At 44.3% G+C, this 20,012-nt stretch overlaps 1 protein-coding gene across 1 annotated transcript in view; it reads left to right on the plus strand.

Moving 5' to 3' along the window:
• Positions 1-400: 400 nt before the first annotated feature.
• SH2D1B (SH2 domain containing 1B) overlaps positions 401-20,012 on the plus strand; it is a 61,050-nt gene continuing 41,438 nt past the window's right edge. The window contains exon 1 of the mRNA XM_033941526.1: positions 401-647. Coding sequence (XP_033797417.1) covers positions 505-647 — 143 coding nt within the window. The 5' untranslated portion in view covers positions 401-504. The remainder of the gene's footprint in view (positions 648-20,012) is intronic.

The raw sequence follows: 20,012 nt of genomic DNA on the forward strand, positions 1-20,012 counted from the left end.
CCACAATATTTTGACGTGAAAGAAGGAACTTCCATATGAAGGATGAGCATCGAGAGACACAATCATCGAGAGAATAATCATTTTTGGCCCTAACACATTATTTACATGTTTACATTTTGTAAATAACCCTTATGCCTGTAGTGGACACAACAGCACTGTAGTGTTTAGTGTTGAGATAACAGTGTCATTAGCAATTTCAGTTTGCCGGGACACTGCTGGGCTGTCAGAGCACATGTTCTTCCGTTGCAGCCCAAGACTGCGAGAAAGTGGTCATTTCATGTTTCCTGTGCTGTGGCTAGCAAACCTCCCAAACCCAGCCTGTTAAATTAGCTCACAAGTCTTGTTAGGCTTGCTTTTAAGTCAAAACCTCTCATTTGCAGGCATGGAATAAACCATTATTTCATGAGCATCATTGCGCATTAAATGTAAGCCAACCCATTTGTTCTTAAGGAATCTTTTTAATGCCAGGTGCCAGGTGCTTGGATTACATTCCAGATTATTCCTATGTCCTTCATGGATCTGCCATTTTATCATGGAAGCTTAAGTAAGAAAGCCTGTGAAGATTTATTAATCCAGAAAGGAAAGAACGGCAGTTTTTTATTAAGAAACAGTGAGTCTGCGCCTGGAGTCATCTGCCTCTGTGTCTTGTGAGTAGCCCTTACCTTCTTTTTAGATTTTACACTGTAGAAAAGGAAAACTTAGACCTCGAGGAACTACATATCAAAGGTGAGAAAAACATTTTATTTGCATAATCTAAGCAGTAGATATTTATTAATTTTTACAAAACATATGATTTTTTTTGCTGAGATTGGAGGAAGAAAACATTTGGGAGGACTGTATCTGTTCATGTTTTTTTAATAAAAATGTCTTTATACTTTTATTGGGATTTATTAATCACCTTTTTGAATGCTAGAGCAAGCATTAATTTAAGGTTAAGGCGGAATAAACATCCAAATTCTCACTGAATCTCACTATGTTTCTTTCCATTTTAAGTTTTAGTCAATTATACAGTGAAGGTGTAGTCTAGTAGAGTGAAATATGAAAGCTGCGGTGATAAGAACAGGGTTATGTACCACCAGGTTACTAAATGAGCTTCAAGAGCAGCTTCATTGGCCATGTGGGAAAAGCTTTGGGGAAAACCTGAAGGCTGCAAGCTTCATTTCCAAGATCACTGCAATAGTACAGATGCTGCCGGAAACGGAGTCCTTAGAGCTACAAAACAGAAAAAGGGGAAATGTAAAATGTCTTTCATTTGATATGCCGTAAAATCAAAGTAAACGTTAAATGATTTACAATATAATATATTTTTTTAAAAAGAGGGAAAGATAAAGCAGATTAGACACGGGGGCAGGATAGTTTACAATTTCCAATTATTATAACTAAAAAAAAGGCAATAAAAATATTACACATTAGGAAGGGACGAATAGAGGAATATAAGATAGTGATTGCACAATGCACAGCTCAGCAACAAATAATACAATGAAATAAACTGAGGAATATCTAATCTAAGGGAAATGTTTGCATATAATAATATGATTTTAAGGCAGTTTTAAACTTCCTGATCATGCTTGCCTAGTATGATCCAAGCAGGTGTACAAATGTGCAGAAATGACCAATAGATTATGCTGAGAGGATCGCAAAATATGGGAGTGCTAAGAAGTAATAAAAATCTAAAGAGAAATGATTGAAAAGCCAGTATAAAAAAAACTGAAAAAGTAAGTATAAGATCCTTAAATGGGATAAAGTAAACTACAGGGAGCCAGTGTTCCTGAGTAAGAAAAGGGGTGACCCTACCATATTTCTTTTTTGCCCCATGAATCAACCTCAGGACAGTAATCTGAAGTGATCCTGGCAGATCACTTTCGTTGTTTTCACCTCTAATTGTTATGTTTTCAATCCAAAAACAGAGATACAGAAATGTGCAGTGCTGCACTAAGCCGTGTACCATACCTTTCAAAAAAGTATCATGATGTTCTCAGTTTCATCTTGGACTATATATACAAGGGGCCGCTAAAAAGTTCTCAGCCCAACCAACAAAGCTGGGGAAGTCTCCATCGAGGGCTATACACTTAGTCCAGCGATTTTGCACTTTTTTTCATTCCATATTTTTCTGATGAAACAAAATAAGTGGAAAATTGCTGGTCTAAGTGTATATAGCCCTCGATGGAGACTGCCCCAACTTTGTTGGTTGGGCTGAGAACTTTTCAGCGGCCCCTCGTAATGTCTTTTCCATAAATATGAGGGGGCTGTATTTGTGAAATGCTGTTTGGTTCAGGAAAGAGTGAATATTTGGGAGGCAGTGGATTTATATCTTTTTATGAATATGTAACTTCACTGTTTTGCTTTGTATTGGTTTTGGTCCATAGCTTATTATTTGTTGATTTTGGTTATTATTATTGTTGTTGAACAAAAATTAACTCAAAGAAATTTAATTAATTTAATGCAGTGTTTATATACTGCTAAATCATCACACTGGCTTCGAAATGGTTTACAAAACCAAATGAAATTTGACTTTTACAATGGCCAAAAGTCTAATCAGTTACTTCAAGTAATTTCCCTCTCTGTCCCAGTGGAAAGGAATAAACAAACAATTATGATCATACATATTAGGCATAGATACAGGAAGTATGAGGGAAGATTAATACAGTAATTAAAAAAAAACATAACAAGAAAAAACTCTAAACAAGCAGAGTAATTGAACAGACAGGTGTTTAACAAATAGGTAAGTTTTTAGTCATTTTCTGAAAGTGAGGTGATTCAGTTCTGTTCTTGAGGGTGCTACGTAAAGAGGGTGTTGAATATTCATTTATATTTCATTCCCTTAAGATGAGGGGATGATCAGTTGAAAGGTGTTGTTAATCCTTGTTGAGGTGAAGTGGGACGTGAAGAACGTGAATTATCTGTTCTGGTGAGTTAGCATTTAGAGCATGGTACACAACGCAGGAAAGCTTAAACAGGATTCGAGTATTTGCAGGTAGCCAATGAAGCATTCAGTAGTACGTAGTGATATGATCGTATTTTTTTTTTTTATTATTATATTTTTATTATTTTCAACTTAAATTTCAAGTATTACACTTGTACAGAAAGCAAGAATAGAATGGATATCAAATACAATAGTAATATAATTCCTAAGTTAACAATTATACTATTTATGCTCAAGTCCACAAATTAAGATCCAAGAATTAAAGAAACTTGGCGAAGAAAAAAAAAAAGAACAGTAATAATAACAGAAAACTGAGAGCTATAGCATTGAGATAGGGGTCACAATATCTAAATTATAGGGCTCAAAGATTGTTAACATTCAGACGAGACATAGCCACGAAGTTAGTCAGTTGTGATGGTTCAAAAAACACATATTTAAACGTACGATAATATACAATACACTTACACGGATGTCTCAAATAAAAAGTTGCCCCCAAAGATAAAACCCCAGGTTTCAAAAGAAGAAATTCACGGCGGCGCCTTTGCGTCTCCCGTGCCAGATCTGGGAACATTAATATTTTATAACCAAGAAAGCTTTTTTGTCTATTTTTAAAGTAAAGTTTTAACAACCATGTTTTGTCAATTGGCAAAGCTAAGGTGATAATCATAGTGGCTGGTGATGCTAAATCCTTCTCAGATGTTTCTAAAACCTGTGAAATATTTAAAGGTTCTTGATCTGAAGATTTTACTTTTGGTTGTTGATTTTGTTCTTTATCAGGCAAGTAATAAACCCTTGAAAATGGTGGTAATGAATCCTCGGATATCTCTAAATTTTCCATTAGATATCTCTTAAGCATATCTCTAGGAGTTACTAACTCGAGTTTTGGAAAATTAATTAACCTTAAATTATTGCTACGTGAGTTATTCTCAAGCATTTCAATCTTCTTCCTTAGGTTAATATTGTCTTTAACTAAGATCTCTTGAATTTGTTTCGATGATTCAATTTCTTTTTCTATTTTTTGAGTTGATGAATTAAAAGTATTTGTTTCTTCTCTTAAGTTCTTCAGTTCCTTATCATGTTCCTTAATTTTCTCTTCAATTTGTTGAAATGTAGGAGTTATATTTTTAACAAAACCAGCCATTAAGTCCCAAATAGAGTCTAAAGTCACTACTGCAGGTTTAATCAGTACAATTGGAGTTTGTGTAAGTGTAAATTGCTCACCGTCCTGAAATCCTTCGAGGGGAGTCTTCTGTCCTTCCCCCTCAGATTGAGATGGTGTTCCCCCAGACATCTCCATGGGGGCCCTAGAAAAATGGGCCCCAACCTCCAAGCTCTCCAGTAAGTCCTTCCTTGCCTCTGGAGAGGAGAAAACCATTGAATCCGGGGTTTCCCCGCCCCTGGGAGAGCTGGTCGTCTGGGGCTGCGGGGGCGGTGCCCTAACATCAGGGCTCAGCGTGGTATCGGGCCCAGGAGTATCCACAACGGGTTCGCCTCCCTGTGTCCTCTGCGGGCCGCCATCCGACGTCGCTGTGGCCTCTTGCATGCGCCTCAGGAGATCCTGTATATTTCCGAGACCCGGGGCTCCAGGACGCCGCGAGGCAGAAGCGGCATTCCGGCCCCGTCTCTTCGGCATCGCGGTAAGTGAAAACCGCTAGGAGAAATTCAAACGAATACGATCCTGGGACACGCAGCTCAGCGCGTCCTGCTCTCAGATCGCCATCTTGGATCTCGATCGTATTTTTTTAAACTGAAGATCAACCTGATTGCAGTGTTCTGAATCATTTGAAGCTTATTCATTTGAAAAGCGGTTATGCCTACATGGAGGAAGTTACAGTAGTCTAGTTGAGTTAGGACCAGCATTTGGACCAGAATTGAAAAATTATTATTGTAGAAGTAAGGTTTGTTAAGCTTCAGTTGCTGAACTGAACTGAAGAGTTATTTACAAAATGTAAACATGTAAATAAAGCACAGTTACTTACCGTAACAGGTGTTATCCAGGGACAGTAGGCAGATATTCTCTACATGTGGGTGACGTCACCAACGGAGCCCCCTAGCGGACGTTTTCGCAAGCAGACTTGCTCGAAGACCTTCAGGCTTGCGATTGGCCCGCACACGCGCGCGTGCCCCTCCCGCCCTGCCTAGGGCATGCGTCTCCTCAGCGTGTCCTTAGTTCAGATAGCAAGCAAAGAAGCCAACCATGGGGAGGTGGATGGGTTGCGAGAATATCTGCCTGCTGTCCCTGGATAACACCTGTTACGGTAAGTAACTGTTTATCCAAGTACAAGCAGGCAGCATATTCTCTACATGTGGGTGACCTCCAAACTAACTAGGATGGGATGGAGGGAAAACTGGCAATTTAGGAGAACAGATGCTGCAAAACAGCCTGGCCAAAGGGGCCATCACGCCTGGAGAAAGCATCCAGACAGTAATGCGAGGTGAACGTATGAACCGAGGACCAAGTGGCAGCTTTACAGATTTCCTCGATGGGAGTCGAGCGGAGGAAAGCAACAGACGCTGCCATCACTCTGACCTTGTGGCCCGTGACTCAACCCGGGAGGGAGAGACTAGCCTGAGCGTAACAGAAAGAGATACAAGCGGCCAACCAGTTAGAAATGGTCCGCTTAGAAACAGAGAGACCCAAGCAATTGGGATCGAAAGAGATGAACAGCTGGGGATCAGTACGGTGAGGAGCGGTGCGCCTCAAGTAGAAGGCCAGTGCACGCTTACAATCAAGAGAATGCAGAGCCACCTCTCCAGGGTGAGAATGGGGCTTTGGAAAAAACACAGGAAGAACAATGGATTGGTTGATGTGAAAATCAGAAACAATCTTGGGCAAGAACTTAGGATGGGTGCGGAGCACCACCTTATCATGATGGAAAACAGTGAAAGGGGGGTTCGCAACCAAGGCTTGAAGCTCACTGACACGACGGGCAGAAGTGAGAGCAATAAGGAACACAACCTTCCAAGTAAGATACTTCAAGTGAGCCCGCACTAGCGGCTCGAACGGGGGTTTCATCAAATGTGCAAGGACCACGTTTAGATCCCAAACCACTGGAGGAGGTTTAAGGGGTGGATGAACGTGGAAAAGACCTTTCATGAAGCGGGAAACCACAGGATGAACAGAGATAGGCTTCCCGTCAATCGGCTGATGAAAAGCAGCAATGACACTAAGGTGGACTCGAACCGAAGAGGACTGGAGTCCAGCGCCAGATAAGTAAAGCAGATAATCCAGGACAGCAGACATGGAGGCAGACAGAGGCTCCAGCTGTCGAGTAGCTCACCAGGAAGAAAAGCAGGTCCACTTCTGATGGTAACATTGGCGAGTGGACTCCTTCCGAGACGCTTCCAGGACATCCAGGACAGGCTGGGAGAGCTGGAACGAGGGAATTAAGTCTCGAGGAACCAAGCCGTTAAGTGTAGAGACTGGAGGTTGGGATGAAGCAGAGAACCCTGACTCTGCGTAAGCAGAGAAGGAAAAACAGGCAGAAGAAGAGGCTCCCTGGAATTGAGTTGCAACAGAAGGGAGAACCAAGGTTGTTGGGGCCACCGAGGAGCTATCACAATCATGGTGGCACATGAAGACTTGAGATGGACGAGAGTCTTCAGAATCAGAGGGAATGGAGGGAACGCATACAGGAACACGTTCGTCCAATCCAGAAGGAAGGTGTCCGCCTTGATCCTGAGAGGGGTGTAAACCCTGGAGCAGAAGTGGGGCAACTTGTGATTGAGGGGGGATGTGAACAGATCAATGTCCGGAGTCCCCCAACGAGCAAAAATCTGGCGCAGGGTCACAGAGTGGAAAGACCACTCGTGAGGCTGCAGAAGACGACTCAACTTGTCCGCCAGACAGTTTCACTGGCTCTGAATGTAGACAGCACGAATGAATATGTTGCGGTGGATGTCCCAATCCCAAAGCCACATCGCCTCCTGGCACAGGGCCCTGGACCCCGTGCCCAACTGTTTGTTGATATAATACATGACGACCTGGTTGTCCGTGCGAACTAGCACCACCCGGTCACGAAATAGATGACAAAACGCTTTCAGAGCGAGGAAAATCGCTCAAAGCTCCAGAAGATTGATGTGACAAAGGCGATCGGCACGGGACCAAAGACCCTGGGTGCGCAGACCGTCCAGATGAGCCCCCCAAGCATAGGTCAATGAGTCCGTTGTGAGGACCTTCTGCAGCGGAGGAGCATGGAACAGAAAACCTCTGGAAAGATTGGAAGAGAGCATCCACGCTTAGAGTGATGTCTCGAAGGTGCCGATGAGGCGGCGCTGCCATGAGACTCAGAGAAGGCTTCTTTGCTGGCACACCTGAGGAGAAAATAGGAGACTTACCCGTGGCCGGAGTAATAGATGGGGCCGAAGTCGGTGCCTTCAAGGCCAATGGAGACTTCGAGGCCGAGGACTTCGAGGCTGAGGCCCCCAACAAGGGAGCTGAGGCCGAGGACTTCGAGGCCGAGGCCTGCCCCGCAGGATCCATGGGGCCAAAGAGTTGGAGAATCTTGGCCACCCTTCGACGAAGAGCCCGCGGTTGTAGAGTCGCACAACGGGGACACGACTCAGCACGGTGCTTTGCACCCAGGCACTCAACACACCAACGATGGGGTTTGGTGATGGAGATAACCCGGTTACATTGAGTACAGTTCTTAAATCCAGAACGAGGCCGGGACATAAGAAAAAGTACGGCCGCGGCCCAGCGAGGCCAGGTGGCCAGGGGAGGACCGGGAACCCGGTCAAAAATATATGAACTGGAAAAATGAAAATAAAGAGAATTTAAAGACGCTAGCACAGCGACTTAAACAAAAATAATAAAGAAAGCCAAGGTGCAAGAGGGACAACGAGATTGCACGCAGCAAGGAAGCAGTGCTTCTGGCTCTGCGGAAAACATTGAACTGAGGACACGCTGAGGAGACACAAGCCCTAGGCAGGGCGGGAGGGGCACGCGCGCATGCGCGGGCCAATCGCAAGCCTGAAGGTCTTCGAGCAAGTCTGCTTGCGAAAACGTCCACTAGGGGGCTCCGTTGGTGACGTCACCCACATGTAGAGAATATGCTGCCTGCTTATCCTGGGATAAAAAATGTTATGAAATAGATGAGACAGATTTTTTTAAATGGTTAGATTTAACTCAGTCAAAATAACAATTTGACATGGCCAAGTTTCAGCAGTGCTGCCTGCACTTTCTATAGAATACAAACAAGAACAATAACTTTTTGAAAACATGGTTATTCTCATATACTGCTTTTCTGAAAAAAATGAAAGTAGTCTTATGTTTATTGATGATTGTTTTATATATAAAATGTAAACATGTAAATAAAAGCGTTCTGAAATAGATGAAACAAAGATTTTTTAATGGTTTGATAAACTCGGTCAAAATAAAAATTTGACATGGCCAAGTTTCAGCAGTGCTGCTTTTTATAGAATACAAAACAGAAACAGGAACTTTTCGTAAATATGTTTATTCTTATATACTGCTTTTCTGGAAAAAACTGAAAGTAGTCTTATGTTTATTGATGATTGTTGTTGGTTTTAGATTTAAAATCCAGGCACACAATAAAAACCAAATATGAAATTTAAGATCATTGAGGAAATGTTTTCTTGATGTGCCTTCCTTTAGACAGATCAGATTGGATATTTACAGAGGATTGATCTTTATTATTGCTGGCTCAAAGGTTTGGAATTCCTTGCCACAAAATATTTACAACTGATTGGTTCAATAATTATTTTTTGTAAACAACTAAAAACCTTTCTTTTCCTGCAAGCCTATTCTTAAGTACTAACTTTAAGATGATGTTACATTTGGACAATGGAATTTCAATTCTAAGTTTCTAAGATTTTGGGCTCCTTTTACGAAGATGCGCTAGCGTTTTTAATGCACGCATCGGATTAGCACGCACTATAGCGTGCGCTAGGCGAAAAACTACTGCCTGCTCAAGAGGAGGCAGTAGCGGCTGGTGCGTGCAGCATTTCAGTGCGCGCTATTCCGCCCTAACTCCTTTCATAAAAGGAGCCCTTTATGTTCCATATGTCTTTGAAGGATTGTGAATGTTGTTTGTAAGCCACCCAGAATGGTAGAAGGTGCAGGTTAGAAGATTTTTTTTTTAAATAAATGAATAAAACAATCACACAGCAAGGTAATGTATAGTAGCAAACCAATCAGCAAGACAAATTATGAAAACAACAGTAACACCAATGTCTTAAAACATCTTTTAACTATCAACCAGTAATAGTTACCAACATTCCCCTGTTGTATGGGCTATTGGGAGAGCAATTTTCAAAAGCCAATTACCCATGCAAACAGCTATTGTCTATCTTCTACTAATAGGTTAAAGAACTTTTTGAAAGTTACCCAACCAACGTGTGGGTAAAAATGTATATACATCACATCAAAATGCATGTCTTAAATTGCATCATACTTTTACTTTTTCATGGAGGTGCTTGTGGGGCTCAGGGACGTGACAATGCCCAAATATGTGTGGTGTGGCGTGGTGTTTTAGCCAGAAAGCACAGTTACTTACCGTAACAGGTGTTATCCAGGGACAGCAGGCAGATATTCTTAACGCATGGGTGACGTCACCGACGGAGCCCCGGTACGGACCTTTTTAACTAGAAAGTTCTAGTTGGCCGCACCGCGCATGCGCGAGTGCCTTCCCGCCCGACGGAGGAGAGCGTGGTCCCCAGTTAAGATAAGCCAGCTAAGAAGCCAACCCGGGGAGGAGGGAGGGACGTAAGAATATCTGCCTGCTGTCCCTGGATAACACCTGTTACGGTAAGTAACTGTGCTTTATCCCAGGACAAGCAGGCAGCATATTCTTAACGCATGGGTGACCTCCAAGCTAACAGAGAGGGAGGAGGGATGGTTGGCCATTAGGAAAATAAATTTTGTAACACAGATTGGCCGAAGTGTCCATCCCGTCTGGAGAAGGCATCCAGACAGTAGTGAGTAGTGAACGTGTGAACTGAGGACCAAGTGGCAGCCTTGCAGATTTCCTCGATGGGCGTGGAACGGAGGAAAGCCACAGAAGCAGCCATAGCTCTGACCCTGTGGGCCGTGACAGCACCTTCCAGTGAGAGACCGGCCCGAGCATAACAGAACGCAATACAGGCAGCAAGCCAGTTGGAAAGCGTCCGTTTAGAGACAGGACGACCTAGACGGTTAGGATCGAAGGTCAGAAAGAGCCGAGGGGACGAGCGGTGAGCCCTGGTACGGTCAAGGTAGTATGCAAGGGCACGCTTACAATCCAGCGTGTGCAACGCCTGTTCCCCAGGATGAGAATGGGGTTTAGGGAAAAAGACAGGTAACACAATGGACTGGTTGAGGTGAAAAGCCGAGACCACCTTGGGAAGGAATTTAGGATGGGTACGCAGAACCACCTTGTCATGGTGAAAAACAGTGAACGGTGGATCGGCGACCAGTGCATGCATCTCACTAACACTCCTGGCAGAGGTGATGGCAATGAGGAAAAGCACCTTCCATGTTAGAAGTTTGAGCGAAGTTGTGGCAAGAGGCTCAAAAGGGGGTTTCATGAGGGCTGATAAAACCACATTCAGGTCCCAGACGACAGGAGGAGGCTTCAGAGGTGGTTTGACATTGAAGAGGCCTCTCATGAACCGGGAAACCAGTGGATGAGCCGTGAGAGGTTTTCCGAGGATAGGCTCATGAAACGCAGTGATGGCACTGAGGTGGACTCTGATTGAGGTAGACTTGAGGCCAGCGTCGGACAGAGAGAGCAAATAGTCCAGTATAGTTTCCACCGCTAATGAGGTGGGATCGTGATGATGCAGTAGACACCAAGAGGAGAACCTGGTCCACTTCTGATGGTAACATTGGAGGGTGGCCGGTTTCCTGGAGGCATCCAAAATGCGACGGACAGGCTGAGACAGATTCTCTGGAGAGGTCAGCCCGAGAGAAACCAAGCTGTCAGGTGGAGCGAAGACAGATTGGGATGCAGGAGAGACTGACGTTGCTGCGTAAGTAGAGTAGGAAACACAGGAAGAGGAATGGGCTCCCTGGAGCTGAGCTGAAGCAGGAGGGAGAACCAGTGTTGGCGAGGCCACCGAGGAGCGATGAGAATCATGGTGGCCCTGTCCCTGCGGAGTTTGGATAACGTCCGCAACATCAGAGGTAGTGGAGGAAAGGCATAGAGGAACCGATCCGTCCAGTCGAGCAGGAATGCATCTGGGGTCAGACGATGAGGAGAAAAGAGTCTGGAACAGAACTGGGGCAGCTGATGGTTGTGAGGCGCTGCAAAGAGGTCCACCTGCGGAGTGCCCAGCGAGCAAAGATGGAGTGGAGGGTTGAAGGGTCCAGAGTCCACTCGTGAGGTTGAAGGATGCAGCTGAGATTGTCGGCCAGGGAGTTCTGTTCGCCCTGGATATAGACAGCCTTGAGAAAGAGATTGCGGGCCGTGGCCCAGGTCCAGATGCTGAGAGCCTCCTGACAAAGGAGGCGAGATCCGGTGCCGCTTTGCTTGTTTATGTAGTACATGGCGATTTGATTGTCTGTGCACAGGAGAAGAACCTGAGGGCAGAGAAGGTGCTGGAAGGCCTTGAGAGCATAGAACATGGCTCTGAGTTCCAGGAAATTGATGTGATGTTGATGCTCCTGAGGGGTCCAGAGTCTCTGGGTGCATAGATCTCCCAGGTGAGCTCCCCACGCATAGGGGCAGGCATCTGTGGTTATGATCATGGAGTAAGAGGGTAGATGAAAGAGTAGACCCCTGGAAAGATTTGAGGAGTTCAACCACCATTGAAGAGATTGCTGAAGAGACGATGTCACAGAGATGGGATGAGAAAGAAGATCCGTGGTCTGTGACTATTGGTTGGCAAGAGTCCATTGAGGTGTCCTGAGGTGGAGTCGCGCCAGAGGAAGCACATGGACCATCGAGGCCATGTGGCCCAGGAGGACTATCATCTGTCGGGCAGGAATGGAGTGATGAAGGAGCACCTGACGACAGAGGTGGAGCAGGGTCCGTTGACGGTCGGAGGGGAGAAACACCCTCATTAGTGTGGTGTCGAGAACTGCTCCAATGTACTGAAGTCGCTGTGTGGGAAGCAGATGCGACTTGGGGTAGTTGATCTCGAACCCCAGGAGATGGAGGAAAGAGATGGTGTGATGAGTGGCTTGTAGCACAAGTGGAGACGTAGGTGCTTTCACCAACCAATCGTCCAAGTAGGGGAACACCTGGAGGTTGTGAGACCTGAGGAAGGCCGCCACCATAATAAGGCACTTGGTGAACATCCTGGGCGATGAAGCGAGGCCAAAAGGTAGCACTTTGTACTGATAGTGACGGTGCTGTACCTGAAACCGTAGGTAGCGACGTGAAGTCGGATTGATTGGGATGTGAATGTAGGCCTCTTTGAGGTCCAGGGAACATAGCCAGTCGTGTTGAGAGAGAAGAGGGTAAAGCGTGGCAAGGGAGAGCATTCTGAACTTCTCCTTGACCAGACACTTGTTGAGGTCCCTGAGATCGAGGATGGGACGAAGGTCTCCTATCTTCTTGGGAACCAGGAAGTAGTGGGAGTAGAATCCCTGACCCCTTTGGTCCGGAGGCACCTCTTCGATGGCATTGAGAAGAAGGAGGGATTGGACCTCCCTCAGGAGGAGGGGGGTTTGGGAGGAGTGAGAAGCAGACTCTACGGGAGGATTGTCTGGTGGAAGAGTCTGGAAGTTGAGAGAGTAGCCGTGGCGAATGATGTTGAGGACCCATTGGTCTGATGTGATGACCTCCCAACGGCTGAGGAAAAGCTGGAGGCGACCTCCGATAGGCTGAGGAAGAGGTAATGATGTTGGGAGACTGGCTATGCCCTGGAGAAAAGAGTCAAAAGGGCTGAGATGGTTTTGACGGAGGTAGAGGCTTGGCAGGTTGGTGAGACTGAGAGCGAGCCTGGGTTTGATGTTGTTGCCGAGGTCGGCGTGGCTGCTGTTGAGGCGGGTTGAGAGGTCTGGCCGAGAACCTGCGTTGGTAAGAAGACTGTTGCCTGTAGGGGCGAGCAGGTGGAGTCTTCTTTTTAGGTTTGATCAGAGTGTCCCACCTGGTCTCGTGTGCCGAGAGCTTCTGGGTGGTCAAGTCCAGGGATTCTCCGAAGAGTTCATCACCCAGACAAGGTGCGTTAGCCAGGCGGTCCTGGTGGTTAATGTCTAGGTCAGAGACTCTCAGCCATGCCAAACGGCACATGGCCACCGCCATGGCAGATGCGCGAGAGGTCAGCTCAAATGAGTCGTAGATGGAGCGAACCATGAATTTCCTGAGTTGGAGGAGGCTAGAAATATGTTGCTGGAAAAGAGGGACCTTACATTCAGGAAGATATTTCTGTAAGGAGGAGAGCTGTTGCACCAGATGCTTCATGTAAAAGGAGAAGTGGAAGGTGTAGTTGTTGGCTCTATTGGTTAACATGGCATTTTGGAAAAGGCACTTACCAAATTTATCCATGGTTTTTCCCTCTCTGCCGGGAGGGGTGGAGGCATATACACTGGAACCCTGAGATTTTTTCAAGGTAGATTCCACCAGGAGGGACTCGTGGGGCAATTGAGGTTTATCAAACCCTGGGATTGGGATAACCCGGTATAAGCTATCCAATTTATGAGGGGCTCCAGGAACCATGAGTGGAGCTTCCCAGTTTTTATAGAAAGTTTCCCGTAAGATGTCGTGGACGGGCAACTTCAGAAATTCTTTGGGAGGTTGCTCAAAATCTAGGGCATCGAGGAAAGCCTGAGACTTTTTAGAGTCGGACTCCAAGGGAATGGAAAGAGCTGCTGACATCTCCCTAAGGAATTTGGAGAAAGAGGATTGCTCTGGTTTGGAGACGGTGTCAGTCATGGAGGGTTCTTCATCGGTTGATGAAGCGTCCTCCTCGGTACCGTGAGGGGAGTCTTCCCACAAATCTGGGTCCCTAACGTCGGGGTGCGTACGTTTGGGCATCGGTGTGGAGGGCTCGGCATGGCGGGTCTTTGAAAGAGATTTGCCTGAGCGTACCGAGGCGGTACTGGATGAGGAAGACCGATGTCGTTCCTGGGACCGGACAGGGTCGGCAGCATCACGGGCACGTACTGTAGGTGTTTCTGCCAAGAGCACCGGCATGGAAGTATTAATTGGTACCGAGGGGGTCGACACCGATGGGACAGTGTGAGGCTCGGACCGGTCCCGTACCGGAAGGTGCGGTGCCAGCAACGCCGGCAACAGTTGTTGGAGCTGTTGTTGCAGCTGCTCCTGTAACTGTGTTTGGAGTATGGCCGCGATGCGGTCGTCCAGGGGAGGCACCAGTACCGCTTTTTCTTCTTCGGTACCATAGGTGCCGCTCTACGCTCCGGCGATGAGGAGGCCGATGATGAGGCACTCACCAAGATTGGAGCGTTTGCGGGGCCGGTGCGGCGCCGGGAGGGCCAGTGTCGCAACCGTGGCAGGAGGGCGCTCAAGGGAAGTGGGAGGCTTCTTAGCCGGCTTACCTGGGCCCAACGACCCCGAGGAAGGGTCCGGTGGTGTCGATGTCGTCGGTGCCGACTTTTGTGGTGCCGTCGACGTCGCAGCTGGTTCCATGGCAGATCCGGTACCAAACAAAATATTTTGCTGGATCTGCCGATTTTTCAAAGTACGCTTTTTAAGCGTAGCACAGCAGGTGCAGGTGTCAGCCCGATGCTCTGGACCCAAGCACTGGAGGCACCAATTGTGTGGGTCGGTGAGGGAGATCGGGCGTGCACACCGCTGGCACTTCTTAAAACCCGGTTGAGGGGGCATGAAGGGAAACACAGCCTCTGCAAAATCGAATCCGGAGGCCTGTATGGTGGCAACAGGCCCCGCCGGGGCCGGCCTGAAAAAATAAAGAAAACTCGACGAGATTTTTTTTTTTTTTTTTTTAACAAAATAAAGGAAATCCGATAAGAAAAAAGGAAAAAAGAGAGAAAATACGCGAGCGGGAAGGCAAAAATTAGTTTTTCAACAGCCGTTGAAAACACATGCGTCTTCTTCGCTCCGCGGAAATGAAGAAACTGGGGACCACGCTCTCCTCCGTCGGGCGGGAAGGCACTCGCACATGCGCGGTGCGGCCAACTAGAACTTTCTAGTTAAAAAGGTCCGTACCGGGGCTCCGTCGGTGACGTCACCCATGCGTTAAGAATATGCTGCCTGCTTGTCCTGGGATAAAAAGTATGTGCAGAAAAACTAGGTATAAATCTATGGATAGTTTTTACTTGAGCAATTTTCAAACTGAAAGTATGTGTGTATTGTTACTTTGAAAATGGGCATAAAGACCTTGGGTAAAAAGTGCCTGCAGACTTTATAGTAATCCAGGCAGTTTAAGGGTTGCCCTCTAAGTTTCATAATAGTCATGTTGACCTACAGGTAGTACTTTTTACCCAATGCCAAACCTGAAGCTCCCAACAACATTGCTCCTGACAGTCTGTGAAACGTCAGATTAGGGAGAATCATCTTTCTTTCGGCTTCAGTTATTGTGGAGGTTTGAATATGTGTTAAATTAGGATGAGTTTCAGACTGTTTTTAAAAACTTTATTTTAGTGAGTCTAGACTATTCAATAAGTTTTATTTAGGCCTACCTGCCTATGTGTTAGGATCTTTACAGTTTGCACAAAATGAAGCAGCATCTCTACCCACAGAAATACAGAGATTTGATCATATTAATTGTAGTTTATATTCTTTGCAGTGGTTTGGTGTGTGTTGACTTTGGACCTTTAGGCAGTGATGCTCCATAATATCTTAATACTGTGCTGAAGGCTTACAAACCTTCTAAACTTTTGCACTCAAAGGATACTCGTATGTTTCAACCAGAATTTATCAATAACCTTCTTATTCCCTATAGTTCTTCTAAATCTTTAAGATCTTTGTCTGAAAACTTGTTATCTGTTCCATCTCTGAAGTTTATCAATACAATGAGGCCTACCATTTTTTCTGTCAGCGTGCCATCTCTTTGGAATAATACTCCGGTCCACTTACGGGAAGAATCAAATCTTAACCATTTTAAAACAAAACTAAAAATATTTCTATTTCTTGATGCTTTCGAGACCTAAATGCCCTTTTTAGGGCTACATAGTTTTAATCTACTTTTGGATACCCTCCTTTTTGTCCTTTCCCTATATGTTCTTTTTCTTACCTGATAAATTGTAGTTCTATCCTTTTTCCCATTTTGTTCCTCTTTGTTTTTGTAATGTTTCTAAATGTTTTAAATTATGACTATTGTTTTAAAGGATGTATAGTTACCCCATATATGTTTATAATATAATGTTCACCGCCTAGAAGGCCGATTGGGCAGTTTATAAATTTTTGAATAAACTTGTTAAATGTGTTTTCCAGAAACAAAGAAGTTTCTTTTTACATAAGCATTTGAGTGTTAAATAGAGTGGTGGATTATCTCACTTGAGGTGATTTACTACTACTATTAATTATTTCTATAGTGTTACCAGACATACGCAGCGCTGTACAGAGTCACAAAGAGTAAGAAAACAGTCCCTGCTCGAAAGAGCTTGCAATCTAGACATTTGAAAGGCAAATGTGCTATTGGTGATAGTATATAAAAAGTTTTTTTTAAATTAGGTTCTTTGTATTATGTGTATAAGGAAATATGTGTATGAATTTGTTCCTCATTTTGAACAGTAGATAGGTGTGCCATAAAAAAACTTTTAAAGAAATATATAAATTGTCCCTTGACTTTGCAGATCATATTGTCTCATGTGATCAGGAATTAAAAATGATGAGGGGATATGTCATATGTTATTTCCAGTACATAAATATGAATAAAAATGATGAGCTGTATGTTCATGAGGTAATGGGACCTACAGATATATCCTAATTCTTGGCACAATTTCAGAAGCAGGGCTTCCAGCAAAATGGTTCTATGGCTGTGAATCTCGTTTAGAAGGAAGCTCCGGAATGAAAGGGCATAGAATGAAGTTAAGAGGTGATAGGCTCAGGAGTAATCTAAGAAAATACTTTTTTTTACAGAAAGGGTGGAATAGTCTCCCGGTAGAGGTGATAGAGACAAAGACTGTGTCTGAATTCAAGAAAGCGTGGGACAGGCACATGGCATCTCTTAGGGAGAGGAGGAGATAGCAGATGCTGCAGATGGGCAGACTGGATGGGCCATTTAGCCTTTATCTGCTATCATGTTTCTCTGTTTCTATAACCATAAAACTCTATGACATCACAATGCAGGTGTAAAAAGCCTTAGGCAACAGGAAGAGGAGGAGATAGTGGATGCTGTGGATGGGCAGACTGGATGGGTTATTTGGCCTTTATCTGCCATCATTTTGCTATTTCAGTCAGTCCAGAAGCAATTTGTTGGTAGCCTTGCAACAGTATATGAAGATGAGCTCCTGCTGGCCAGATTCATTTATTTCTATTTGAAAACTACCTATAGCAAGAGACCCAAAGCAGTAGACATACATATAAAATTACAAACAATAATACCACAGAAATCATCAATGTCTCAGGAAGGACACAATGGGGTCAATATTCAGCTGGCAGGAGTGAGCATTTTTGCTAACCACTGCTGGCATTATTCTCAGATATTCAGTACCGGGTTATGGCTAGGCTTCAGCATTGAATATCTGGTTTATTCAATCTGGCTAACACATGACCGCTTAAGAACTTAAGTGGCCTTTGGTTGCTGCATAAAACCAGGAACGTGTTGTATGTGCTCTGAGGTATGAGGTTAGCATAACAAACAAATTAGCCCTAGATATTCAGTGCCAGTGCCCAGACATGGCTAAGCATTGAATATCTGGGGCTAATTTTGCCCGCAGCAGGTTGAATATCAACCAGTAAAGTTTGTAAATAATTATTTGATTTTTATGAACTTAAGTTCCACTATTTACTAATTTGTCATCATCGTATTACTATGACAATATGGTAGTAACCAATGTTTTTTTCATTAAGATAGGCTGGAATCTTTGGCATCCTGGGTGAGACCATCCTAAAAATTGTTCTAGAATCTAGATAATGTATGTGGACTTTTGAAACCACATAGGTCCCATCTCAAGAATAGGTGTAGATCAGTGGTCTCAAACTTGCGGCCTGGGGGCCACATGCGGCCTGCGAGGTACCGGTACTATTTTGAGGTCCTTGGTATTATAAAGAATGATTCTTTAAGGAAAACTTGTGCCTTCACTGTCCGGCAGTTGTATCCGGCAGTCACGTTCTAGAACATTGACCGCCTCACTGCTGTAACCTCACACAAGTGCTTTCCTGCATCTGTACACGATTGTCCTCTCCACTCCACCTCACAATTGCATACAGACGCAGGAAAGAGCTTGCGTGAGGTTACAGCAGTGAGGCGGGCAACGTTCCAGAACGTAAGGTAACCAGTGGAGGCAGAGCAGCTTGTGCGTGTGTCCGGTGCTAGAGGAGGTAAGAACTAAAGCCGGTTGCGGACGCGTCCACCGGACACTTAAGGCACAAGTTTTCCATAAAGAATCATTCTTTATAATATCGAGGGTCTCAAAATAGTTGGTCCAAAATCTTGTCTCTTGCAGTTGATACTTTATAGTTTTTCACTTTCTGATTGTTGCACTGCTTTCAGCTGTGTATAGCTGAAATTATCAGAAGCAATTAAGGAAAGATTTATAAACTATATTATAAACTATAGTTTATAAATATTTCCTTAATTGCTTCTGATAATTTCAGACCCCGATAATCCACATTTTGGATTTGTAGGTACTTGCCTCATGCAAAGTTGTCATTTCTTTAATAAGACATTAACTATTTTTTTTGCGGCCCTCCAAGTACCTACAAATCCAAAATGTGGCCCTGGAAAGGGTTTGAGTTTGAGACCACTAGCGTAGATGGACTTGGAAACATCTTCAAATTGTATAATTTTGCATGACAGCTCAACAACATTGTATCTCAATGTACAAAAGAATCCCATTTTTCTTTGGACCAAATCAACTGGTAGTGCTGCTTCATATTAAAATAAAGTTCAGTTCCATTCACTTTGAACATGTGATGATGATGACTGCAGATGGAAAAACAAGTATACATGATTTGAAAGATAATTACTCTGAACTGAGTAACCACACTGATAGCCATTTCCTGCTGCCTGAAACACAAAAACGACTCAAACATCAATACCAATGTGTTTACCTATTTGATCTTGCAGTCATGTGTCTAGTAGGAGAGCGGAGCTTATTCCTATCTCTGGATTTTGTCAGGTGCAGTTCCTTATTGCTATTGAAGCGTAGCCCTTCACTAATCCTATTTCCTTATGACTATCTCTTTCTCTATGTTATATCTTTTCCCTCTCAAGTCTGTGTTGAGAAAGGATTCTCAAAGCATTCCTCAGGGCACAACCAGCCAGTTGAGTTTTCAGAATATACATGAGATAGATTTTCATACCAGGTAAACAAGTTAATTGCAAAGCATTGATAAGGAAGGCTAAAAGAGAATTTTAAAGAAGCTTGCCATAGGGACAAAAACTTGTAGTAAAAACCTTTTCAGGTACATTAACATAGAAACATGATGGCAGATAAAGGCCAAAAGGCCCATCCAGTCTGCCCATCTGCAGCATCCACTATCTCCTCCTCTCCCTAACATATCCCCCACGCTTTCTTGAATTCAGACACGGTCTTTGTCTCCATCACCTCTATCGGGAGACTATTCCACGCATCTACTACCCTTTCTGTAAAAAAGTATTTTCTTAGATTCAGTGGTGTACTTAGGGTATGTGGCACCCGGGGACCATCATTTTTTGACACCCCCCCATGTAAAAAAAATATTTTTTGTAATGACCATGAAACGGAATAAATGGTCAGAATAGAAACAGGCAGTGAAAATTTTCTTATATTCCAAACATAACATAACATGAATTATGTCTGAATTGTCATGACATCAGAAGTATATATGGAGTAGTTGCAGGTGATGCTTGGGACAGTTCTGATTGTGTTAGTTCGGTTTTATGTGTTTTTTGAATAGAAGGGTTTTTATTTCTTTTTTGAAGGTTTTGTAGTTTGTGGTCGAGGTCAATAGGTTGTAGAGTTGGGGGTCGAGTGTTGCAGCTGGAATGGCTAGGAGGTTGTCGAACAGTTTTTTTCTTTTGACGTTTTTGGTTGGAGGGTGTGTGAATGGTGCGTGAGTTCTCCTATGTC

This window comes from Geotrypetes seraphini, chromosome 4 (genome assembly GCF_902459505.1).
Source record: "Geotrypetes seraphini chromosome 4, aGeoSer1.1, whole genome shotgun sequence".
Classification (NCBI taxonomy): Eukaryota; Metazoa; Chordata; class Amphibia; order Gymnophiona; family Dermophiidae; genus Geotrypetes; species Geotrypetes seraphini.